A 25,103-nucleotide genomic window follows, 5' to 3' on the forward strand; every position below is an offset into this window, starting at 1 on the left:
TGTTGAGCCATCTGAATTCTCCAGGTCCTGGCCCAACTGCCCTTGTGTGAAGCCCTGCCTTGTGCCTACAGATCCTTTGGCTGTGTGACCCTGCCCCATGTCATGAGCCAGGAGGAGTTCCCAGGGGAATACTGCTGCCCTGAAGAGAAGAGGTGAAGGTGCTTCTCTGTGCTGCTAATGTAGCTCCCGGCCAGAAAGACTGACCTGCCTCAAGCTGCTGCAACCTCTGTCAGGTCTTGCGGGGTCTTCATCTGGATGAGAACATGCAGGGAAATAACCAGGCCGTGGTATCCAGATGGCAATGTCTGCCTGGTGAAACGGGGCTGAAGGCGCTGTCCTTTGTCTGCTGCTCTGAGGCTGACGGACGGAAAGCAGTGGCTGGGAAGAACTGCAGGTCATATCTTGCCCTGCTGACCCGACCTGGGAGCCCTGTGTTTCCCTGTGTCTGGCTCATCTCTGCAGCAGCGTAGGGAAGAGAAGGAATAACGGATTGGCCCACAGGTAACATCTGACTCTGAGCTGAAAGGATGGTGGGCGGAGGATGAGCTCAGGCCGTGCTCAGGATCGCAGTGCACACGCTCCCAGGGGAAGCGCGTTAATGACTGCGGTGCTTCTCAGGGCCAGTTCTTGAGGCAAGGCCTTTTTGTCTGAGAGGAAACGTGGGGAAGATGAATAGCCGACGCGCTGTTTTTAAGTATTTGCCACTTGGACGTCCCGTGGGATTTGCCCAGGGCTCAGGGTTTGCAGTGTCGTGGACGGAGTCTTACTGAAATAGCGGCGATGCTCCCTGTGAAGCAGAAGTTAATCTGCAGAGACCTGGTTTGGAAGTGCTCTGGTTTGCCATCTTATGCAACTGGAGTTTCCCGCTGTGCTCGTGACGGCCAGCCAAGCAGTTCTGTTTCCTTAGCTGCAGAAGCATCTCTGGCCGTGAGATGAAGATGAGGGATCTGAGCCACAGTCAGCAGGCACTGACCTCCCTTGAGCCCCGTGCCAGAGCCTGCCCAAGAGCCCTGGGCAGGGGCACTCGGGTGAAACGCATCCGTTTGAAGGGAGCCCCGGTGCGCAGAGCGATGGAGCGCGGAGGCCGTGTGGAGCTCCTGGGTGAGGGAGTCAGGGGGAGCCTGGGTTCAGGAGAGAGTGGAGAGCTGTGTGTGTCAGGCTGTGCTTCTCGGGGTGCTTCGTGAGAGCGACAGGGCCGGCTGTGCTGGGCTGTGCGCGTGGGTGTCAGCCTGTGCCCAGAGCCCTGCCACGGGCAGGCTGGGAGGTGCGAGGTGCCAGCAGAGCAGGGCAGCGGGCTGAAGCAGGGTCCAAGTTATCACCAAGCGTGCTGGAGAGAAGAGCAGCTGGCCCCTTCTGAGGGCAGCGCTGGCACCTCTGTGGGCTGTGTGGGACTTGGCTTTTGGCATATTGGGCCAGAGTGGGTGTTTGCAGGTGGTGTGTGGCTCTGCTCACGGTCAGTCCTGCAGGCTAGCTGGCTTGGTCTGAGCCCTGGCACAGGTGATAGAGCTGGGAGGAAGCCTTTGGGTGCTGCCATGAGTTTCTCTGGCCGCTGCTGTGTTTCAGGGTAACACCCCGAGGGATGTGGCTGTGCTGGAGCGGGGAGGCTGTGCTGGCGGCAATGTCAGAGATGCCTGCAGTGGCCATTGTGTGCTTTCCCTGAGCTGCTGTTGCTGCTGTGAGATGAGGCCCTGCTAGCCAGGCGCTCTGGTGTGCCTGCCCCAGCAAAGGAGGGAAGTGCGGCTGGTTTCTGTGGCGCTGGGGCAGCAAGGAGCGGGTCAGAGATCCCTGCTGATGGCGTGCGCTGCTCCTGCGGGAGTGGGTGGGCGCTAGCGTCCCCGTCCCCTCTGCCTCCGTGTCCGCCATGTTGTTCCGAAGCCACCTCCTCCCCTCTCTGTCCCTGCTGTCGCCATGGCGGTGTTGGGATGCCCTTGTTGCTACGGGAACGAGGGCAACAGTCCGGCTGAGAGCTGGGATCAAGCGGGTGAGTGTGCCTCGGTGTCCCCGCGGTGTGGGAAAGGTGAGGGATGCTGGTGAGCACCCCCGTGCTGACGTGGCTGCGTCTTGTCCCCTCTGAAAGAGGGAGGGCAGCCGTCGGTGCCGCTGAGCCCAGGCTGCTGAGGGTCGGGAGGAGGGGCTGGGGAGCGCGGCTGGGCAGAGACCCAGGGCTGTGGGGGAGCTCGCGGAGGGCTGACACCCCCTGTCCCATGCAGCGGTGTGGGGGCACCCCTTGTGTGAGAGGGGGGAGAGAGGCAGGGCTGCGCCTGGGCCAGGGCCACCTCGGGCCTGACAAAGCTCTCCTGGGAGCAGGTTGTGCTCCCCTCCTGTGGGATCCCTTCCCCTGCGACCAAGCTGCTTTTCTGGGGGAGGATTTGAGGGGTGAGGTGGCCTGTGGAGCAGAGTGGGGGCTCTGCTGCTGCCTGAGAGGCACCTGGGGGCGGCAGCGCTTTCCGTGTCAGGGCCTGGGAGCTGGAGCCCCTTCTTCCCCCGCAGAGCTGGACAGGGAGCAAGCTTTGCTCCCCAAAAGACAAACTGCCAAAACTTCTTCCTTTCTTCCCAAGGGATGCCCTTGTGACTGCATCCAGGCTGTGGGTTAAACGTGGAGGGGACAGAGGCTGCCTGCCTCGCGGCTGCTGCTGTTGCCCTCCTCATCTTGCACGTGGCCTTTTGCATGTTCTGGCTCAGCCTGTCAATGAGGGGTGAGATTATTTGTGCTTGCTCTGTCTATGAAATGCGGTGAAGGCTTATGATGAGAAGTGCAACAGCTGGCCCAGCTGGAAGGGACTGCAAAGCTGACTCACCGCGACTCCCCTTGCGTTTTAAACCCGTGGGTGATTTTCTGGGGAGCGGTTCCTGCGTACACCTAGGGAAAACAGCAAGGCTGGACTGCTCCAGGAGGGTGCAGATTTCTCAGACAATCTGATCCCCACAGGAGTCTTCCTGTGATTTCCAGGAACTTGGAATGGGCTCTTGACAGGAGCCCCTCAGGAGTGGTACGGCTTCGCTCACCTGCTGCTCTGGATTCAGCCATGCACAGTCAGCTCTGACCGCGCGTCTGGCTGCTGGCTGCTGCCCTGGGGATCCACTCATAGTCCTTTGGGTTCTGCTCTTCCCTTCCAAAGTCGCCAGCTGCGTGGGAGCTCTGATGCATTGTGAACCAAAATGAAATGTGGGCCAGATGCCCGGCCAAGAGTGAATAAAAAGGCAGAGCTGGTGCAAGTTGGGAAGGCAGGAGAGCAGAGGGAAATGCTGGGAGAAGAGACAGTCGTAGTGTAAGGCCTTAAGGCAGGAGCCATAGCTGTACATGACAGCATGTGGAGCTGTGGATCTCCAGCAGCCTCTTGGAAGGGAGCTTGGTCCACCTCAGTGTCAGCTGAGAGTCGGCGTTTGTTTAAAGAGCGAGCAGGAAGGTTTAACACCAGGCTCCTGGTCATTCTCTCAGCTGTGCTGGAGCTTTTGCACTGAATTGCAGGGTGACAGTGCCGCAGGGAGAAAGCACAGAGGAACTGGAATAAAAGGTGATAACAAAAGGGAAATCGTGCTGCTGTGGAGTGGGCCGTTGGCCTGGCAGGGCATGGTGGTCTGCGCTGGGTCCCCCTGGGGAATGCAACGCCTGGCTCCATCCAGACAGCCTAGCACCATTCCTCTGTAAGAGTTTCTCGGGTGCAACGTCCTGCGCGGCTCGTTGGCAAGCTTTGATAAATGAGCTTTGCCAGTTAGCAGCCTTGCAGATTCACCTCCGGAGCAGAGCCATCAGGTCTCCTTTTCAAGCGAGCTCCCCTGTGTCAGCATGAATCCCAGGAGAAGTTGTACATTAATGTCAATGAAAACCTGCCAGCTGCCAGCTGGGTATGAAGGTGTTGGCTGGGTAGCCCTTGGCTGATGGCAGAGCAGTGGGTGCCTCTGAGGCTAGTGATGGGCTCCGCACGGGATGCAGAGACAAGAGAAGAGGGCTGGTGGGATCCTACGTGGTCGCTGAGGCCACTTCTCTTGTCTGCCTTCCTGGGGTTGTGTGGATCCCTGGCCTTTGAGACAAAACTGCATCTGGTGCTGATGTTTGGGTGGTTTCAGGAGGCTCAGTGGCTGTGGTCTCTCTGTGGGAGCAGGCAAAGCTCTGCTGACAGGTTTTGCTTTGGTTGTCGTCTTCCAGAAACAGAAGTGAGTGCTTCAGTCCTTCAGGGGCTGTTGAGAAGCGCTACCTAACTCTTGGGAAAGAAGACTTTGGTGCTTTTGATCAACCGGTTTTGCAGAGCTGTTCTTCATGCTCTCAGCAGTATCGCCCAGCCACGTGGCTGCTGCGGTGGGATTTGAGCAGTCCTGGCTTCCTCTGCCCTTGAGCCTTTGGGCAAACCTGGCCACCCTTGTTGGGGAGCCAGCAGCGATAAAGTAGCTTCCCTTGGCGCGCGCTCCAGAAGAGAGACTGGAGGGGGAAATAACCTTCTCCTGAGGATGGGCATCCCTTGGGTGGGCAAAACCGGGTTATTGAGGTGAATCTATTAAAAGACACAGTGAGTGTTTCTTGTACACGAAGGAATCCATTTCCATTGCATATTCATTTTGCTTTCTGTCTAGCTGTAGTTATTTATCTTACAATGTCACTGCAGCGTTAATCTCGGGGAAACGTCTGTTGATCCTGTGTTCTCACAGTGCGTCGTCCTAAAGCTCAAAGCAGCTGCACTGTTGAGGCAAAGGGCGGTAGGTGTGGGGCAGTGGCGGTTGGCTGTTCCCTAAGGGATGGGGGGCCGATGTGGATAACATTGGTGCCAGGGCAGGGACCCCACCACGGGGGCCAGCCCAGCATCCAGGTGGGCAGATGAGGCTGCAAACCCTGCAGCTCCCAAATAGCATCTTCAGAGGAAGCCAGCTGAGGCAGCAGCTCCCAAGGGGAAGGTGAAACGGCAGCCAAGCTGTTCCGCCATCCACTTGCAGCCAGGACAGGCCAGCTCGGCATCCGAAGCAGCGAGACCTGCAGGAAGCACCTTGGAAAAATGCTCTGGGTCTCAAGCGCCAAAGGCTGGTGTTGCTCTGTCCACAGCAACTGAGATGATGTTCTTCACGCAGCTTTTCTTCCGTGAGGCAAACAGACCAGCTAGTGGATGGTGATGAACTTAGGGGCAGCCAAGGTCTGGCTTTTGCTGAAGCTCTGAGCTGGGTCAGCCTTTTTGGAGGTGGCTTTATTGCGCAGTGTGCAGTGCGCTAAGGCCGTGGGGGTGCTGAGGCTGAGGGACTCCTTGGAAATGGCAGCTCCCATGACATTTTCCATCTCTGCTTCTCTTCTAGCTTGGTTCCGTGCTGCTGTTACTCTTTCAAGACAATGAAGAAAGGAGGACACACTCATCATCTCTGTGGGACAATGGAAGGTTTTGCCCCATCTCACCGGTGTGACCGTCTGCCTGCCATCACAGACACCAAGGGCAAAGCTTCCTTGCAGAGCCGCAAGCCTGCCTGCCCTGTGTTTAAGCTCCATCCTCTGAGGATGGAGCTGATGCCAGGCCAGAGCATGGAGATGGTGCTGGAAGGCTTCTCCAGCACTCCCCAGGTGAGGTTGCCCCGAGGGCTGAGCCTTTCCCATCAGATCACCTGCGCTGGGACTTCTTCTGCAGCCCCTTGACATTTCCCTGAGAAAATGAGCAAGTGCTTTCAAGGAACTGTTGTAGTGGCACAAGCAAGCTGCCACCATGGCGGTACCAGTTGCTTTCCTTGCTGGCCACCATCAGTTGCTAAGGCTTTTTCATGTTTCTGTAGCTACCATAAACCCACCTTGCTGCTAGCAAAAGATGGGCAGAAGGAAGCATTACTAGCTCAGGGGCAAACGGCAGGTTACGAGGTGTCACGTGCTGAGGTGGAAGGGAAAGGCAGAGAAAAGATGCTACACTTTGACTAGGAGAAAGTAAAGAAAAATGCAAAAAAAAAATGCAAAGCTTCTGGGGGAAGCAGCGAATAAAACAAAACACCGGTGAAGGGAGGGAGTGTCTGGGAACGACATTTTTTTCCTCTGTAGACAAAGATGGACAGAGGGCTGCTCTAGCTCTAAGTCCTGGAGGAGAAAAACAAGCACATTGTGCCAGCTCTGGTGATCACAGTGACGGTCCCCACGTGGGAAACTGTTCCCAGGGATCACTGTATTTGACAGCTTGACTTTTGTCAGTGTTTCCATAACTGCCTGCCCCAGTCTCGCAGCCAGCCCCGCTGTCCCAAGGGCAGCCAGGTCTTGCGGCACCCTTGGATGGCAGCTCAGAGAGGGAAATGTCAGCAGGATTGCTGGCTGTTCTCCTCCCAGGCCCCTTCTTTCCAGGGGAAATCCAGCTCCGCAGAGAAGCTGCCGGCTAACCCTGCTGCGCATTCCCTGCCTGCACCATTCCTGGGCACAGATGTTTAAGCGAATGGGAACTAAATCTGCATTAAGCTCCTGCTGGTATGAGTGGTTTGAAGGTTGTTTGAAAGCGTTGCCTCAGTGGTAGCTTGAAGAAGACTTGATTACTCCCCTCGCTGACTGTGATGAGACTGTCCCAGTGCAGCTCTGAGCCCACAGGTTTAGCTGAAGAGGAGACAAAGGTACCAGAAAGGAAATAAAGTGCTCAGGGCACTGGTGAGGGTGTCTTGCCTGGAAAGCTGAAAGGGCATCTGTGGGCACAGCTGTGGCTTTGTGGCTCCTGCAGTCAAAGCCAAGACTCTGGGAGTGGGCTTTCCACCTTCCTTGGGTCTTGAGAACTTAATACTCCTCAGGCTGGTCAGAAGCCCAACTCCCTGCCTTGCCCGTGCGACACAGATGATTTGGAAGGCTGTAGGCTCAGAGGAGGAGTTGGGTTGTGGTGTTGTACAAGAAGGAAGAGTGAGAAACGAAAGGAGGAATTGGAGAAGTGAAACCATGGGAAATGAGGAAAAAGTCTTGAATGTAAGAGCATCTGGCTTAAGCAGAGGCTTTTCTTGTGAAGGGCAAGACCTCTCTTTCCTGGGGTGCTTTAGGAGGGCAGAGTACACGAGTGATCCCCTCTTGACCTGAAAGCAGGCTGGCTCCTTGGGTTTTTCCATGGATCCTTTCCACTAAGCTTCCAAGGCAGGGTCTGCTGGCGTTGGCCCTTCCAGCACCTCCTTCCCTTCATATGGTTCTATATTTTTAATCAGCTCCAACAGCTCTCCGTACGTATTGTGCTTAGCAAGGGGGCACATCAAAGCAATAATCCCTTGTGGCAGGGATTATTACGGCTGTAGGCAGCAGGTGACTCACAGGTGCCTTTTGTGGACGTTGGGGTGTAGCATTATGGACACTGGCGTGCAGAATAAATAGGAAGCAGCATCAAAAGAAAAGGGGGCTCTTGAGGAGACCAGTGGCTGTCACTTCATGGCAGCAGTACGGTCCGTGGCTGGGTGATGGTAAATGCAGGGTGTGTTCTGGATGCCGTGCTAGCACCCGCCGGGTGACCTGCGACTCTTGCACACAGGTGGTGAAGGAGCGGCTGCTGTGTCACGCCATCGTGGGAAGGGAGGGAAGGAAGAGGCAGATAATGCACATGGACGTCACGTGCGAGTTCATTGCTCCCGTCCTGCAAATGTCCTCCAGGGCAATCACTTTCCGGGTGGAGAAGGTAAGTCTCGGGACTGCATCCTGGCATTTAATAGCGTGGCCGAGGCCTGAAAGCCTGTGGGGTGCGTGTGCTTGTGCTCAAGGAGGAAATGAAAGAGCTTCTCCAAGTCAGAGACGGGACTTTTTTTTAACTTCAGCCAAGTAAACCTGAGATGACAGCTGCTGCGCTGAAGGGGATCATGGCCACATCCAGAGAGACACAAGGTTCTGCAGTCAGTGTGAAGGGAGGTTCTTGAGGATCCTCCAAGGCACGGTGAAGTCTGAACAGCAGTCCTGTAGGGAAGCAGAGGAAAACTGAGATTGCTGTCAGCTCCTCAGGGTGATGAGCAAAACCTGTCATCTCTTGTCTCTCTTTGCCTTCTCTGACATTGGTATGGATGCTCGCTCTTTGCATTTCCCCAACACTCACCTTCTTCAAAGGACCTGCAGACGACTTCAGCTGCAGCGCTGAGAACAACCCAAAGCAGGTGCCCTTTAGTCTCTGGATCCCAACTCCTGCGTCAACTTTCCCTCTCCCATGAGATAAACATGGGTCTGACAAAGAGAAGATATTTCAGTGTTTAGTTTCTGTGTTTTCAGATGTCTCCTCTGGTTCCCAGGCATCCTGAGAAGCACAAAATCCTGTGAGCTGGCAGATTTAATTAGAAGCTTTTCAGCTCTCCCTGATGTCTGCCTGTGGTGTGCTTGACGCCACGCGCTCCGATTTATGGAGGGCTATGGCACTGCAGCTGTTTGATATCAGCACGCACAGCACTAGTTTCCCAGACACTGTCTGGTTTCTATAAACCATGCAGGAAACCCAGAGCAATGCCCCCTGTAGCAGGGGCCTCAGGAGACAGGTTGCTACCGGGCAGCTGAGGTTTCTCGCTGACTGTGTGTGCGTGTAAATGTTCCAAACTAACCTCAGGCTACTGCAGGCTCTCCACTACAGGGTAAATCCTATTCCCTCCGCTGTCCCCACACGGGATGCTGCAGTTTCTGAACATGGAGAGCATCTGATAGTCTTAGAGGAAAAACTTTTGGAAGGATACAAACTAATGAAAATCGTAAATAGAGATGTATGCATGTCTGGGGTTGAAAAAGTTGCAATGCGTCAGAAAGGGAAGGAGGTCCATGGCCACTTGAACTTGACTTTTTCCCCTTGTCTTCTGTTTCTGTAGCAACCCAGTGATGTCCTTTGCCTTCAGTACAAGTCTCTTTCTTTAAAAAACGACTCCTCCCTGCCAGTCAGCCTTGTCCTGGCCTTAGAGCAACCCTTCTTCATCTGCGATGCGCACCGGCAGCCCCTCCCTGCAGATGTCCAGGTGAGCAGCCGTGGACCTTCCTGCTGGTGGGTGTTGGAGAGGGAGGAGTGTGGTGGCGCGTTTCTGGTGGGAGGCCCTCCAGTAGAGAAGTTGATACTTTAGAGTCAGCAGTAGACTGGCCTGAACTAAATCAGATTTGAAACGAGCTGCTGAAGGAAACAGAATATCATCTGAATTGGGGAAACACACCTGGCTCTAAGACATGGAGAGAAGGCAGCAGGCAACTAGGTCTGGGCAAGCCGGGTAGTAAAGGCGTCTCTTGGAAGCCGTCCCAGCTCTCCAGCCGCCATCCTCAGACCACTTCTGGAGCTGCTTGCTCTCTTGGAGGGCAGCTCTGCCTTCAGCCTGGTGCCTGCCCTGCTGTTAGTGGAAGGTGTGGGACGTGGACCCTGCTAAACACGTGTTGTTGTAGGCACGGCCACCACTTCTGTGCCGTGCTGGTGACTAGCCCCGGCAAGGGTGAGGACGCAGTGCTGTTGTGCTTGTGTTGAGTGTGAGGATAAAGAAGTTTTTCTAGAGTCAGGGGAAAAGGCCCTGGCTTGCCAGAGTGCTGCTTTGGTGATGTACTCAGCATACAGCTTTGGTGGGTTCCGAGTACAGTAGAACAATATTTCTTTCCCCCTTGTATTGCTATCGATGCAGAGCACAGAGATGTGAGCCTGAGGCAGTCTCAGAGAAGACTGCTATGGTGCTTGCGGTCAGGTGCACACTGTCCAGAAAATGAAGCATGACCTGAAGCCCACGTAGGGGTCACACTTTGAGCATTGACACGTTTTATGCCCTCAGACCTTGGGACTTCATCAGCTGGTGGTGAATGCTTTTCATCTCCTTGCAGCCCATGAAGCTGGAGGTAGGGGAGGAGCTTCATCTCTTCATCAGCTTTAACCCTGCTTATGAAAAGGATTTGAATAGCCGGGTAGCAGAGAAGACTCTGAAGATACAGTTTCTAGAGCACCCGCATGTGGAGCTGGTCCCCGTTAGGGGAGAGGTCTACTTTCCCAGTCTCCGCATCCAGACCACGTCCCTGGACTTTGGCGGCATCTTGAATGACACCGAAGAGGAGCGTTGCGTCGAGATGACCAACTGCAGCCCGCTTCCTGTCCGGTACCACTGGATGCTCCTGCCAAACAGCCACGTGAGCCGGAGGAGGTATGTGCACCTCTGCCCTCTCCTTGAAGCTCTTCTTCCTGATGTCCTGCCTGTCCTTGGCAAAGACCAAGGCTGTTTGCCTGGGACCTGACAAACTGCTTTCCACTTTGCCTTGTGGAAATAACACCTGCCAGCTGTGGTCAGGGGAGATGCTCAGCAAACAGGTGATCTTCACCAGTTTGATGCTGGGAAGGAGACAATGTTCTCCAGCCAAGCAGGGCCTGTAGGATACTACCAGCACGTTTTGCAGAGCCGTAAGCTAGAATCCTGCTTTATTTCTGGAGCTACAAAGCCATGCTTAGGCACTTGGACAAGCAGATGTATCATGTGGCCTCTTTTCCTTCCCTGCCAACTCTATTTGTTGTCGTCTCGTACTAAGAAGCTACAACGGCACTGCCACCAGCACGCTGTGCTGCTGTCCCAGCCTCTTGCTGCTGTTTGGCTGTAGCCTCTGTACTGGTTCCCCTGGGAAGGAAAGCTGGCGTGGAAAGCTGCTTTCTCAGAGCTTGGTGGCCTGAGGCAAACAGCACCTTGGTGAAGTGAGTTTCCATCTGTTAACGTGCACGTCACCTTCACGAACCAGCTCTTGAGTGTTTCACAGCAAACGGCAGGTTCTGCTGTGGCTTCGGGTACAGCTGTAGATGTTGGCGGGAGGACTTGTCTGAGCATCCCTGGCGAGCAGGGCTGTCCAGCGCTGGCCTGTGGGTTCCAAGCCCAGGACCAGTCTTCCAGTTGCGCTGGAGCCCATCTCTCAACACATTGCTAGCAGTTCCTCCCGCTGTGGCCTCTCTGCACAGGGCAAACATCTGGTCTGGACAGTTTTAATTACAGCAGCAAATGGTGTTGCTGTAACGCTGTAGGAAACAAAGCCAAGTTTACCATTGGACATGGAAGTGCTGCTATTGCAAATACAAGAGATCACCACGAAACAGTTTTGTTGAGGGAACTGGGATCTGGCCCGGAGGAGACGAGCTGTTGGAACTGGAAATGAGCTGTTGCTCCGAGCAGGGCTTGGGGGAGAAGTCCTGGGAACTGGGGTAGCCCGTTCACAGCTGAGCCTTACCAAGTAACAACAAGTCTTCAGTGTGGCCCTTCTTGATGCACGGCGCCTTCAAGAACAGACCCTAAAAGGCAGAGGGAAGTCTGCAAGAGCAGGTGGAGGGAGGTGGGCAGGGAAGGAGGAGCAGGGCTGTAAGCTCTGCTTGGAGGCCTCTGCCATCTCCTGCTGAATTAGACTAGGCTAGTTTAAGTACAAGCAGGCTCCATCCCTGCTCCGGCCTGATCGCACTTAGAGAACGCTACCAGCACTGCTGCTTGTTTGGACGGACCTACAGCTGTGGGTAATTGTCAAGGGAAATTTCAGGAGAAATATCCAGTAGAGCTGCAGATTCTCTCACTTAGGCCCTCTGGGTGTGGAAGGCACGGTCTGCAGGGGTGGGTGCTTTCAGGAGGGCACTGGGGGGTCTGTTGTAGCTCATCGCTGTCCAGATCTGCCCCTTTGTGTCTCAGTGTCACCTTTTTGCACAGTTCATGTGTCTTTTCTTGCTGCACTTCTTACCTCCCCACAAGGCGTTCACCTCTGTCCTCTTCCACTTCTCCTTGCAACCAGTTACCAGCTGCCCGCACCAGCGCTATTCCAGCAGCGAGGCACGTCATCCCCGGGCAGCGTGGCGAGGATCAAGACTCAGAGCCCGGTGAGGATGAAGGAACTGAGGCAGCTGGGGGAGGCAGAGCCCCTCGCCTTGAGAGCAGAGGATGTAAGTAGGAATGTGTCTCTCTCCTGCATTTCCAGTGTGGCAAGCAGTTACGCAGCTCCCGCTCCCACGGGTAGCTCTCGACCCTGCTCACAGAGCAGCTTTGCACCCCTCCAAGCACATCCCACAGCACTACTGCAGCGACTGGTCACTGGAGAGGCTGTGCGGGACGTGTCATAGGATTGATGGAGGGCATTACCTCTGCTGCACCCATGGAGGGCATTATCCATCTTGTCTCTAATCGAGTGGTCAGCAGGAAATTTCTGCAGTAGATTTTGCTGTAGCGTCTTGAGAGAGAGCAGCATGCAAATCAGAGAGAGAGTGCAAAGCATCAGGAGTCAGAGGAGCTGGGCTGGAGTCTTCCTAGGGGCTCCTAGGGCTCTCACCTCCAAGTCTTTGTGTTTCTCTAAAGGCAGTAAAACCTGTTTCTAAAGGCAGCAGAGAGAATTTGTTGCTGCCAGGAGACCTCCAAAGTACTTCAGTGTAGTGTATTAATGAATGCCTTAATGAGTGAGCAAGGGAGAAAAATTTTCCCGTGGTTACTGTGCTGGAAAGTGGAATGGATGCAGGCTGAGATGAGGATGATTTTGCCTGTGTTTGAGGGAGAGGTCCCTCCAGCCATGTCTGTCCTTTTCTCCAAGCCACGGCTCCCCTTCTGCACCCATTTCAGTGCTCGACATCTTGATCTCTCCTCCCTCGCTTCCAGGTTTTCGACATCCTGCCGCTGCACGGTGTGCTGCAGCCAGGCGAGAGCCAGCGAGTCACCTTCACTTTCTTTGGCCACGCCAACATTGTTGCCCGCGCCATGGCGCTGTGCAGGGTGGAGGGAGGCCCGACCTACAAGATGGCGTTGAGTGGGGAGGCTTCGCTCATCAGCTACCACCTAGACGTCATGGAGATTGACTACGGGCTGCAGGTACCGTGCACTTCTCTTGGCAGAGGTCCTTGTCACGAAACCACCACCAGCGCGTTGCTGCCCACCTAGGTCCAGGGCTCTCTCCCCTTCCCAGCTACTTTTTGAGTGATACGTCCTGCATCCAGGCTGGGTTTTGATGGCCATCTCCACCCCTGCTCCCCCAAAATTGGCAGTTCCTCCTCTTCAAGGTCACTCATGCTGCCTCCTGGGGCAGGCAGGATCCCAGAGGTGATCTCCAGGGGGACATGCCCCAAGACATCCATCCACTGATCCGCTCCTAAAGCCTGAGGTCCAAGGAGATGCTCTCTTTCCATGCTCTTGATTAACCAACACAGTAAACCAGGGAGGAAGTGAACTTGGGCTTCCCGTCACTGTAGCTGGAGAGAATGTCCCACAATGATCCCTGCTTTGCTTCTTTTCAGCTCAAAACCCCCCAGATATTTCCAGCTGTTGGCCCTGTACATGTTGCACGTCCATCTCCCTTTGTCGCTGTCACTGCAAGCTCTGCAAATACTTGCGTGCGGGTGCCTGTTCTTCTGAAATGTCTTGGTGCCTCCTCCTTTCTTTCAGCCAGCTGTTAGATGACACCTTGAAGTGCAGAGGGCTGGCATCCTCTTTGGTTTCTTGATTACTGATCTGTCTATGGTTGGTATTGCCCCTCTGCATGCCGCCATCACTCTCTGTTCCTGTGCAGGGCTAAGAGCTACCCTGTGGCTGTGGGCTCCCCAGCCTGACCTGGGAGAGTCAAGTGCCTGTATCTTCTCTGCAGTCCCTGCTTCTCTCTTGCGTTGTGTTCATTTGCTCTCATCCCAATGCAAGCAGCAGGAGACTCCCAGCAGCAGACTGGTGTGTGTAACTTCCCGCTCCTCTGCCCTCTCTTCAGCCGTTTCACAAAGTCGCGGAAGCAGAGCTCACCCTGCAGAACAGCGGCAAGGTGGGAATCACCTACGCGGTGCTAAGCCCCAGCACGGCCACTGCAGACAGCCCGCTGCCCGGCGTGCCCCTGGTTGTGCCCAGCACGGTGAGTAGCACAAGCAATGAACCCTGGGCCTGTCTCAGGTTGCCCAGGAGAGGGTGAGAGGGAAACAAGGGAAAAAAGACAAGACCCACAGAAGCAGCCAGGAGAGACAGGGCTGTAAGCAATTGCTGCTGGGGGGCAGAGAGGGTCAAGCAGGTGCGGGCCTGAGAGAGTTCCTTAACGGCCGCTGCTGGCGGGTGGCCCTGCTGTCACACAGCACCCACCGGCGGGAGGCACTAGTGCTTGGGAGCTCTCTGGCCCCCAGCTGCTGAGCTCTCTGCTCATGCTGGCGCTGGAGCCGGATGGCGCAGACTCTGCTGAGGGTCGCCTTCCCCCGGTTGTGTGATTGGACAGGACTTATTCCTGGTGCGAGCCTGCACAAACCCTGCCTGCCCCCTGCCAGCACTAAGCAGGGGAGACTGAAATACTTTCTTGTTTGGGCGTGAAGGTCCTTTGCCAGAAATGGTGACAGCCCCTGTACTGGTCCCTCACTGCTCCAGCTTTGCTGCTCTGCAGCAGCTTTGTGGGGCAGTGAGGGGGGCCAGGGAGGAGCGGGGCTGTGCAATAGCAAGGAGAGGAGTTTGCAGCACCCCACCATCCCAGCTTCTCCGTTCTGCGTGGGTGTCTTTGAGCTGAAGCAGTGTTCCTATCTATGTCCCTTTGTGCAATGGGAAGAGGAAGCCAAATGGCTTTCACATTTCCTCATGCCTGTCTCCGAAAAGGGCTGAGACGCTGATGCCCCCTTCCCGCGAGCTCCCGAAAGCACAGCTCTGCTTGGGCCCGGGCAGTGGTTGCTGTAGTTGCTTCATGGGCCCGGGCAGCTTGGCAGGGCTGGCTTTCGCTGCAGCTGTGTTGTGTGCTGCAGTAAGGGCACAGGAGACCAAGTGGCAGGATGTGTCCCGCTCAGCAGCTTCTCCCTGCAGCGTGGAGGGGAGCCGGGAGCTGAGGGTCCAGCCCAGTGTGCAGAGGGCGAGCTGCAAAAGCTGAGACCATGTCCTGTCACCTCGAGCAGTGGTGCTGTCTGCTTGTAGTTGCTCCTGACCTGGCTGGCGTCAGCCCAGCCCGGGACTCCGACAGCCCTTCTGGAAGCCCAGAGAGGAGGTGGCCTTCCTGGCAGCACCTTCTTCCCTGGATCTCCTCCTGCACTGGGCTCCTGCTTCTCCAGAGATGTACGTTTGCAGATCACTGTGAGTCTGGAGAGACTCGAGCACCCTGGGTGCAACCACACAGGCAGGAGACGTTTGGTTGGGATCTGTGAATACGTCGGCGCTCAACACCAGCCTGGGCACCACTGACGTGCTGGGACAGGAGCTGCCGGCCCGTCTGAGAGTGCGGGCACTTCCCTCATCTTGCGTAGCGGCTGGCAAAAGAGCCTTTCTTCCCTCAGCTTGGCTCTGGCTGGCAGAGGGCACACCTCGTGAGCAGAAGAGCTGTGCTCACGCTGAGCAAAGGGCAGGCAGTGCTGTGGGAATGCAGCCTTAGGAGCCCTCTGAAGGACACAGTGCATCCTGGTGCAGGAGATGTGAGCTTTGGGACAGAAGAAGGCCAGAAGGCCATGTTGTCTGACCCTTTCTCAGCCTGGAGAACATGCCTTCTCTTGGCAGCATGTCTATCGTCTGAGCCATCCCTCCACCAAAGCCTCTTTGGTGCATTCCCTCCCTCTTCTCCCGCGCTCTGCAGGGTTACGTTGGACCTGGCACGCGGAAAGTTCTCAAAGTCTATTACCTGCCGGGAGTGCCTGGAGGCTTCTGCAGGACTTTCCAGATCCGAGTGGCTCACCTGGAGCCAGAAGAAATTTCCCTGAAAGGAGAGGGGAGCTTTCCCAGGATCTGCTTGGACCTGCCCAGGAACGTCAAAGGTAAGCACTGCCCGTCTGCTCCCCAGGAAGGCCCTGGGGTTTTTTTCCCCCATGTTATATGTCCCTAGGGCATCTTGCTTGAGGAATGTGTTTCTGGGAGAGGCCAGTGTTAGGGGAATGGGGCTTCCCAGCTTGAATGGGAATGGCGCTGTGCCCACACTTGTATTTGTGGATGTTCTCTTCCTTCAGGAAATGAAAAATATGAGAAGCTGCTCAAAGAGGCGAAAGAAAAGGTGGAATTAGACAGCCAGAGGGACGAAGCAGTTGTTCTGAGGGAGGCTGCGGCAGCGGAGCCACCCATGGACAACTCGCAGAGTCTGGTGAGGAACAACTGCTTCCCTCTTTGGCACAGGGTGCTCCCCCTGTGTCCTTTGGGCCCCTTGCACCCCACAGCAGGCTTCCTGGGGTCCTGCTGGCACTTGGGACCTCCCTGCCCACACCTGCCCATGGTCATGCATCAACTCAGCATTGCCCATGGGCTGCCCACCTCGGGGCATTGTCCCTCCCGTAGATGCACCAGCTTCCTGACTGCCCCAGGGAGGGATCCTGAAGACCCTGCTCAAGGCATCGAATTGATGGTTCTTTGTGCTGGCGCTGCAGGTCATGGCTGGGGTGTCTGTGGCTCACAACAATCGGGACAATCTGTTTAACAGGGCCTGCAGCATGACAGGACAAGGGGTCATTGTTTTTAACTACAAGAGGCCAGATTCACACCAGGAATAAGGAGAATTTTTTTTTATGATGAGAGTGTTGAAGCAGTGGCCCAGGTTGCCCAGAGAGGTGGTGGATGCCCCATCCCTGGAGACGTTCAAGGTCAGGCTGGACAGGGCTCTGAGCAAGCTGATCTGGTTGGAGATGTCCCTGCTCGCTGCAGGGGGTTGGACTGGATGATTTCTGAAGTTCCTTTCCAACCCAAACCATTCCAGGATTCTAGGATTCTCTGAACCCAAGCCCTGCCAGGTTTACAGAGTTAATCGCAGCAGCCTGACTTGTGCCCTGGTGTTGTGCTGTCGGTGCTCAGCTCCAAGTGGCACCGGCCCAACAAAAGGTTCCCTTTTCAAGAGAGCTTTTGTCCAAGCTGCTTTGGCACCGGCTGGGCGTAGGCACTCGGAGCACTGGAAGGTTCCTGGCTTGTCCGTCTGCCTCTCTGACGAGATCAGCTTTTGTAACAGTGACGGGCAGGCGAAGGCGCTGGAGTTCATTTCCCTAGAGATAAGGTCCTGGCTAAGAGAGCAGGAGGTGTCACAGACACTGAGCAGTGAGCCAGGAGGACCCCATCACCCCTCTCCACAAGAGCAGGCTGGGATCCTGTTTCAGAGACAGGGTTGTGCCTTGGGAAGGACCTTTGCTAACCAGCCACTGTCTTTCCTTGTCATCAGTTGGACACTCGGCTGCAGATGCAGATGGAGCAGATGCTGGTAGAGGAACACGCCCTGGCACAGCAGAAAGCTCTTGCCTCCCATCCCCCGGAGGAGACAGCCTTTGACCAGCCTTCTCGTCAGAGCCTTCTCAAGTCAGTGGGGACTCTCATAGCCTATCTCCAGGCACCCCGAGGGTAACAGCCAGAGGCGCAGCCCTGCTGCTGCTGTTTTGGGGACAGATCTGGTTGCAGAGCGGTGGGGGCAAATCCTATTTCAGGGTCCTGAAGCAAGTTCAGGCTTGGGCTGTACCCCTGGCTCAGCAGTTCCACGGAGACCAGTGGAGGTCCAGTGAACTTGTCTGCAGTGGCTTTTCATAGCACACGAGCGGTGACCAGTATCCATTTTAAAGTAACTTTATTTTAAGGTCCCTTTGCTAGTTGAGGAAGCCTAGAACCTACACTCCCTGGGACTTGCCAAAGTCTTACTACCAGATAGTCAGGCCTTGGGATTCACTGACTAGAGCTGAGTTTCTACAGCAGTGGACACAGAAATACCCACATTTTTTGCATCGTCCACCCACTTGGAAACGTAGCCAGGCTGTGGTTTAAGAACTGTCCTTACTCGTCCTTTCAGGGCTCAGCTGCCCGAGTACATCCTGGACCTTGGCTCCGTCATTCCTGGTGACATCCACACGCACAGCGTGAAGATCACCAACACTGGCCACTTCCCTGTGTCCTTCCACGTCGATGGACAGGTCCTGCGTGACACAGGTAACCAGTGCTGGAGAGACTTCTCGTGGGCTTGAAGGAGCCTTGTCTGACAAAGTAGCTTCAGCTGCTGGCCATGGGGAGTTTTTTGAGTGCTTCTTTGTCTAGTTCTTCCTCCTTGCCACCCTCTCTACCTGCTGCTTTGGAGCCTGACTTCTCCTGGCCAGCAGGACCCAGAGACCTGGCCTGCCTGTGACTGCCCTAACACTTCCCTGGGGGCTAGATGGGCTGATCAGCGTGGTCCCCTCTCAGCAACCTCTGCTCTTGACTGCCAGGAGTGTCATCTGAGTTTCTTTGTGCACTCTGGGCTTGTGTTACAAGCAGACGGACTCTTTGGGGTTTGGAAGTGCTTTGCTTAGAGTTCATAAAGATAAAGGCTTGTGTTCAGCCTTTATTGAGAACGTGGCCTGTGAGGTCCTGTGTTGTATGGAAACAGGCTTCTGAAGCAGGCCTTTGAGGTAAGGCTGCACTGCCATCCAACGGTGACTCGCTGTGTCTGAGGGGTGGTCAGGTGTCTCCTCTAAGTTGTTTTCCAGGGAGCACCATGGCATGGAGGGATCTTAGTTGGAAATTCCCCTTTGGAGAGGTCTGTGCATCCTTCCGTGGGATGCCTGAAGAAGAAATTGCTGGAGGTCCTGAAATGATAGATTTCCTTTTTACCGTGTGGACCTTGGATTCTGGCTGTGAAAACCCTTTGTCCGTGTGTGGTGAGAAGGGAGAAAGAGTGGCAGGCTTCTCCGGAGAAGCCAAGGGGTCCTTCAGAGAGCCAGCAGCCAGGACACTCGTATGGCCTTAAGACGCTTGTGACACATTGATGTGGGTTGTGCCTCTCAGCTGCTTTATTTTCATCTGTTCAAGGTTTCAGTGTGGAGCCTGCCCGTGTGAAACGTCTGCCCTGCTGGGAGACAGAGACTTTAGAGGTGCGCTTCGACCCACAAAGTGCCAAGCTGCCGCTGGGAGAGGTGGACGTGCTCCTGCCCATCAAGGTACCGCATGCTTCCTCACCTCCCTCACCACCTTTCAGGGCAGGTGGCAGCTTGGGACAGCAGCAGATGTCACCTGGGCTTTCAGCGGGATGCTCTGTCCTTCACTAGCTAACAGGGGGCCCCACATTTCACGTCCGTCTCCGTGCCAACGTTGCTGTGCCGTCCCTCTGCCTCTCCAAGGATACAGTGGAGTTCTCCACTGTCCAGTGCGGACAGTGCCAGGAAGAAACCATCCAGCTCCACAATCCACTCCAGGTCCCCTGCAAATGGTTCACCACCAGGAGTGAGCCTGTTAAGAAGGTAAAGCACAGACTCCGTGGAACGCGTAACGTCGTGGTTGGGCTTTCTTTGCCCCTCTTGCCCTTTCTGCGCCTGTGGCTGCCTGAGCCCTTGGGCTACAGCCCACCTGAGGAAGCTTTAGAGGTACAGAGCAAATCTGGTTTGCCTGCACCTGTTCACTAGCTGATGCTTCACTTCTTTGCCAGCTTCACCCATTGCTCCTCTTCTGACAGTGCATCTGCGCACCCTGCCTGCACATTTTCCCTCCAGTTCTAGGCCAGTGGTGGCTGTGGCTGGTTTGGACGTGGGTGCTCGCAGCACCATGACAGTATCTCAGAGCACTGCAGGAACCGAGAGTCTGTCCTCACAGACCAAGGAGACCTCACACGATTGGTTTCTGTGCTCAGGTGGACAAACGTTTGTCGGTGCGCATGCATCGGAAGCTGCTCCAGGAGTTGAAGGCCAAGCCCTGTGTCTTCGAGGTGCTGCCCCCAGCTGGAGTCCTCGCTCCAGGACAGCGATGCCACGTGCAAGTCAGGTTTTCACCTGTGGAAGAGGTGAGATTGGCGAGGCAGAAACACCTGATAGACCAATTTAGGTCCATCTGATAAACAAATATGCGGTTCCCCTGCACACCAGGACTCATCCTGCTCACTCACCCCCAGGAGGTCTGTCAGGGCAGTGTGGTAACGAGAGCCCAGCGTGGGGAGGAGGAGATGAGGTCTACCTCCGCATGGAGCTTTCTGCAAGCCCCGTCCCCACTGTGCCTCGGTTTCCCTTGCAGCACAGCCTTCTGAGAGGGGCTTTGAAATCCCCATGGGGAGCTTGCACAGCGAGCATCAGGGCACTGCAGTGTGGCTACCTGTGGGTGCATGATGGGGAACTCTGCCTCTTTCCCATCATCTTCCCCCTTGCCAGGACGTATTTGCAGGCTGCATTGCCCTGGTGCAGAGCACGTGGCGTGCTCACAGGGGATAACGCTGGAAGGGCCCATCGAGGCTAATCCCGCTGCTGGTACCAGCAGACAAAACAGCCGCCAGACACCCTCCTGGGCACGGCAGGACAGTCACCTGCAGTGCTGTGCTGCCAGCAGTCCCCATGGCCCTGGCCCAGCCTGTCTGCATGTTCCCAGGCAGTCTGACCTTGGGGAAGGCTTGAATGGGAGGCCCTGTCACCTGGGGCTTCATGGAGGAGCTTTCTGTGCTTCTCTCTTTGCAGAAATCCTACAGAAGCAAGGTGAAGATTAACATTTGCCAGAGCAGCCAGCAGCTCGAGCTGCAGATGTCGGGGCATGGGCTGCAGCCACAGCTGGAGTTCAGCCCCTCGGTGCTGGAGCTGGGACCATCGCTGCCGTGCAGCCGCGGGGCAGAGGGGACAGTGGTGGTGAAGAACCCCTGCGATTTCCCCATCGAGTTTTACTCCCTGGAGTTCGACCAGCAGTACCTTGCTGAGGAGCAGGTGAGAGGGAAGGTCTGGTCCCATGGGCACACTCCCGTCGCTTCCTAGCGCTCCAGCCTTCCCAGGCTCGTGCCAGGGGGGTGGAGGCAGTCCCCAGGGCAAAGCCTGGTGGCATTTCAGGGTTGGCCACCTCTGCTGGCAGGTGTGTAGGGGCTTGGATAGTCCGTGCCGTTGGGAGGAAGGAATGAGGGAGAAGATGGGTTGGCTGGGGAGTCTATTCGTGTGATGAAGGTCAAGAATCACATCCCACCTACGTTTTTTTTTCCCTATGCGCACAGATCCTGCGGACGCTGAAGGATTACGATCGCCACAACACCTTGTTGCTGCCACCACGTGCCCCGGGTGAGAAGCTGCCCCCAGAGGTGCTGGAGTACTATGAGGACCAGAAGAGGCTGGAAGAGGAGCAGGCACAGTCCAGGACTGGGGAAGCAGCAGGCCAGGACAACGGTGAGGGATTGGCATTGGCTCTCCTGAGTGTGGCCACAGCAGGGAGCTCAGCCCACACACCCTGAGCTCCCCATGACCTCGTTGTCCGTGGAAAGCCCATGCTTTTAGCAGCTTCCCATTCCCTAGCTTGGTGGAGGAATTTCCAGGTGGAAATCTGTGGCTTGTAACACGCATCCTCTGCCAGCCCTGAGTGCAGCCAAAGCAAGCTCGTATCTGCCTGCCGTGGACTGGGGCAGTAGTCAGGATGTCCCCTTGTGTCCCTCATCCACAAAGAGTAGGATGGGATGAGTTCTTCAGACAGTCGGACCAGGTCTAATACCACTGGCTATGTCCGATTTGTTTCTTCCCAGCAACAAAAGCACAAGCTCAAAATTCCCCTGAGGGCAGCCAGAGCCTGGACAGACTTCCCTGTGCCTTGGGAGTCTCCCTCCTTGGGCAATTTTGTGTCTTTTGCATGTGGCTGTGCAAAGTGTCAAATGGCAAAGAGCAGATGCCTGAGCATGTTCACTCTCTTCTTCCCTCCCTGTGTCCTTCCTGCTGAGCAAACTTTGAAAGTGTCCGGTCTCTGTCAGCTCAAGGAGGGAAGCACTCTGCTGGGATCATTCACACCATCTCATCCCACAGCTCGGTCGTTCCCTCCTCCATTTTTGATGAAAGCCAGTCCAACAAGGTGGACTCTAAAGCTGAATGTGGAGAAGAGGAGGAGGAAGGCGTTGAGAAAAGATGCGGGACAGATAACAACCCTAAGCTCGTCACCTGGTTTATGTCCGTTGTGGCAAAGGGGTCTCAGTGGAGGACTTGAGTGTCACCTCCATCACTTCCCTGCAGCCTGGGGCCACCTTCACTCCTGTAGGCCCGGAATGCGCTCTTCTCTGGGAAGTCTGCAGGATCCCGGGAGGAGTCTGGGGCAGGGACAAGGGAGAGGCCAGGGAGGTTTTCCCCAGCTTTGCCACATGAGCATGTTTGCCCCCAGGAGCTGCTGGGATCAGGATGATGCTGTTCCCTTTGCTAGGCAGGGCAGGGCAGGGCGCTCGCTGTCCTACGTGGCATTGCAAGCTGAGTTGTCTTTTGGTGACCTCCTGAGGTCAAAGGTGGGAACTCTTTGTAAATGCTGTTCTGGTGAATTCAGAGCCCGGCCAGATGTCCTGCTAGTAATATTCCTCAAGCATCCGGCTTTTGGATAATGGCTTGATCCTCAGCTTGCGATCTGCCTTGGGACTGAGTAAGATGCCTGGTTCTGCCTGTGTCCCCTTACTCAGCAGGACCTGAGACCAATCTCCCATGACGACAGTTCATGAAAGATTTGGCCCAGGCCTTTCAGGCATTGCTGGCTGCTTGCTTTGTTCTCTTTCTGCCACCCCATTCTGCCACCCCATTTCCTGTACCCTGAAGAGGCACCTTCACCAGCATCTAGGGCAGACCCTGATCTGCACAAGTCTAAAGGAAGGGCATGGTGAGATCTTGGGTGTGACGTTGGTTTCAGCAGTCTCCTCTCCCAGGACCTGAGGGGATGGGAGGATGATCAGGATGACAGGTAGGCAGGAGACCGACTTTTCTACCTGCTTCTGCACAGGAGAGCATCAGGAAAGCACCGCCAGCAGCAAGGAGGCAGCGGGAGAACTGGACAACAGCCCTGTCACTAAGGCCATTGCCCGCCACCTTGGCATCGATCTCTCTGCAGAAGGGCGCGCAGCCCGAAACCGGAGAGGGATCGTCGTCATCGTCCATGGGGCACCCCTGACAGGTACATGAGCGGCAGGCCGTGGCTGCCAGGATGGGGGGCAGCAGGAGAGACATATATCTCCTGGTGGACCACGGTGCTTGGTTGACCAAGTGAAGTGAAGCAAGGTGAGCCACAGCTCTGCTGGTACATGAAGCAGCCTCAGGCCTTCGCCTAGCTGGTGCAGGTGGTGTGGCTCATCTTGTGTCCCTGCTAGGAGCTGGGCTCTCATTCCCGCAAGCAGTGTGGCCATGTTCCTGTTGCTTTGTGGGACCACATTGCCTCGGGTCCATGTTGCCTCGTGGGAGCAGTCCCTAGCCCACACTGACCCTCAAAGTGTGCCCAGAGGTTGCCTGAGACAGCAGCGAGCAGCACAGGCTAGCGAATAATAGTCTGAGTGGTGGTGGGACAGGGCTGGAAGCAGTGTTCTGGCCCAGGGTTGAGGTCACCACAAGGGACAAAGTCCTCAGCTGAAGATGAGGTGGAGATGATCCACATTTCTAACCATGCTCAGGCTGCCTCCCTCATGGTCTCTCCTTAAGGGGCACGTGCTTTCCCCCTGCCCTTGAAAATGTGAAATACTTTTTGGGGCATTTCCAGAGCCTGTCCCTGACAATGCCTCATGTGCAAGTGTCACCAAGCAGTCTTCCTCTCTCTCAAGGCAAGACCACGGCAGCGGTCGCGCTGTCCAAATACTATGGCGCTGCCTGCTTGTCCATCGATGCCGTGGTGGAGGAAGCCATCTCGAAGAGGAGCAGCTCAGCAGGGCTGTGTGCCCAGGAGCTGTGCATCAGGGCTGCCATCGAGCAGAAGAGCCGCAAGGAGACAGAGCGTGCGGGTAAGGAGAAACGCTGGACCCCCAGCAGCGCTTCAGAAACCCACCATGACCATCCACCTCCCTTGCTCCAGAGAAGCAGCTTGACAGCCCTTGGGTCTCTTGGGGAACATGGCTGCAGCGTGTAGAAATGCAAAGCCGTTTCTTCAAACATCTCTGGGTATTAAAAAAATTCTCTATTTTCCGGGATCCGGCAGGGGCACTTTTCCTGCTCCTGAGCTTCTTGGCACGGGTTCCTTTCTCTAGGAGCAGTGAAGCACACTTGTTTGTGTCTTACTGAGAGTTCTCCTGTTTCCTCAAAGCTGAATCCAGCTTGCTCCTCAGGGCCATCAGGCAGAACTGCTGCCCACTTTAAGAAGGAAAAAGGTCTCTAAAGTGGCTCATGAAGCATTAGACGACTGACTTTGAGTGTGGCTTCACAAACATGAGAGGAAGGGAAGGATCACCTTCTGGGGCAGTTTCAGATGAGAGAGATGCTGCAGATGAGCTCTTTTCTCCAGAGATGTTCCTATACAGGCTGTCAGGTTAGGCAGCTGGTGCCAGTTGTGCTGTTCTCCGTTGTGAGACCGGAGACTTTAAGGAAACTTTATTGGGCAGCTGGTGCTCCAAGCTCTGCAGGGTGAGGCCAGACCCTGTCTGTGGTGGGGGCAGTTTTGCGTTGCTCAGCTTTGAACTTGGCTGGGTTGGGAGCTGGTGGAAGGAAGAAGGGCCTGGGTCCCCGGTGGGGTTATCCCATGTGGAGGATTTAGCTCCAGCAGAGATGGGTGATGCAGCTGGGGCAGGGCTGCGTGTTACGGTCTCTATCTGAGAATGTAGGATGGGGGCAAGGTACAGAAACAATAGTCCTGGAGGACAAATCCTTGGCTTGACCCATGGGGGGAGTGACTGTGGAAAAGGTGTTACTTGTGTGCACGTTTGTTGGGACGGACACAGGGCTGTGAATTAAAAGCTCTCTAGCTTTCCAATCTAGTTTCAGGTGGTGTGCTTTCTCGTGCTAATAAGAGAAGCAGGGAGGGAGCTGCTTCTGGGAGCAGTGCTGCCAGTGCCAGGCAGGCTGGGGGACAAGTGCTGTGTCCCTACCAGGGCACAAGTCTGTGCTCATGGAGGTGCGAGGTGCCTGCTTGCTCCCCACAGCGCCCGTCGCCAGCCCCACTGAGCCGTTTGTCCCCTCCACAGGTCAAAACGCAGATGCCTCCCGCCGCCGGCAGTTCCGGGCCCATGGCAAGCGCAGCCCAGACAGGAGCCAGTCGCCCTCTGCCAACAAAGTCAGCCTGCAGTCTGTCGGTTCCCAAAGCTCTGCAGCGGCCAAGACAAAGAAAAAGGAGCGCCTGTCCCAGAAACAGCATGTAATGGACCTGACAGGCTCCCGGGTGAAGCGTGATCGGCACAGCTTAGTGCATGGCACCTTTCTGTTGCCTTTGAGAATCATAGAATCTTAGAGGGGTTTGGGCGGGAGGGGACCTTTAAAGGCCACCCAGCCCAACCCCCTGCAGGGAGCAGGGACATCTCCAACCACATCAGGTTGCTCAGAGCCCCGTCCAACCTGGCCTTGAATGATTCCAGGGATGGGGCATCCACCACCTCTCTGGACAACCTGTTCCGATGTTCCAGCGCTCTCATCATGAAAAATGTCTTCCTTCTGTCTAGTTTGAATGTCCCCTCTTTGAGT

The 25,103-nt window shown here is 55.7% G+C and overlaps 1 protein-coding gene across 1 annotated transcript in view; it reads left to right on the forward strand.

Moving 5' to 3' along the window:
• The first annotated feature begins 1,908 nt into the window (after window positions 1-1,908).
• Window positions 1,909-25,103, forward strand: part of LOC147600351 (axonemal central pair apparatus protein HYDIN-like) — a 39,672-nt gene continuing 16,477 nt past the window's right edge. Inside the window, exons 1-22 of the mRNA XM_086751241.1 lie at window positions 1,909-1,981; window positions 5,033-5,096; window positions 5,278-5,536; window positions 7,440-7,583; window positions 8,743-8,886; window positions 9,722-10,035; window positions 11,645-11,792; window positions 12,496-12,705; window positions 13,589-13,726; window positions 15,404-15,581; window positions 15,771-15,901; window positions 16,961-17,094; window positions 17,576-17,712; window positions 18,568-18,695; window positions 18,804-18,995; window positions 19,382-19,531; window positions 20,193-20,432; window positions 20,711-20,879; window positions 21,422-21,607; window positions 22,447-22,623; window positions 23,261-23,437; window positions 24,611-24,780. Of these exons, the coding sequence (XP_086607367.1) occupies window positions 1,909-1,981; window positions 5,033-5,096; window positions 5,278-5,536; window positions 7,440-7,583; window positions 8,743-8,886; window positions 9,722-10,035; window positions 11,645-11,792; window positions 12,496-12,705; window positions 13,589-13,726; window positions 15,404-15,581; window positions 15,771-15,901; window positions 16,961-17,094; window positions 17,576-17,712; window positions 18,568-18,695; window positions 18,804-18,995; window positions 19,382-19,531; window positions 20,193-20,432; window positions 20,711-20,879; window positions 21,422-21,607; window positions 22,447-22,623; window positions 23,261-23,437; window positions 24,611-24,780 (3,663 nt within the window). The remainder of the gene's footprint in view (window positions 1,982-5,032; window positions 5,097-5,277; window positions 5,537-7,439; window positions 7,584-8,742; window positions 8,887-9,721; window positions 10,036-11,644; window positions 11,793-12,495; window positions 12,706-13,588; window positions 13,727-15,403; window positions 15,582-15,770; window positions 15,902-16,960; window positions 17,095-17,575; window positions 17,713-18,567; window positions 18,696-18,803; window positions 18,996-19,381; window positions 19,532-20,192; window positions 20,433-20,710; window positions 20,880-21,421; window positions 21,608-22,446; window positions 22,624-23,260; window positions 23,438-24,610; window positions 24,781-25,103) is intronic.

The sequence above is a fragment of the Chlamydotis macqueenii genome, chromosome 6 (genome assembly GCF_036417535.1).
Source record: "Chlamydotis macqueenii isolate bChlMac1 chromosome 6, bChlMac1.mat, whole genome shotgun sequence".
Lineage (NCBI taxonomy): Eukaryota > Metazoa > Chordata > Aves > Otidiformes > Otididae > Chlamydotis > Chlamydotis macqueenii.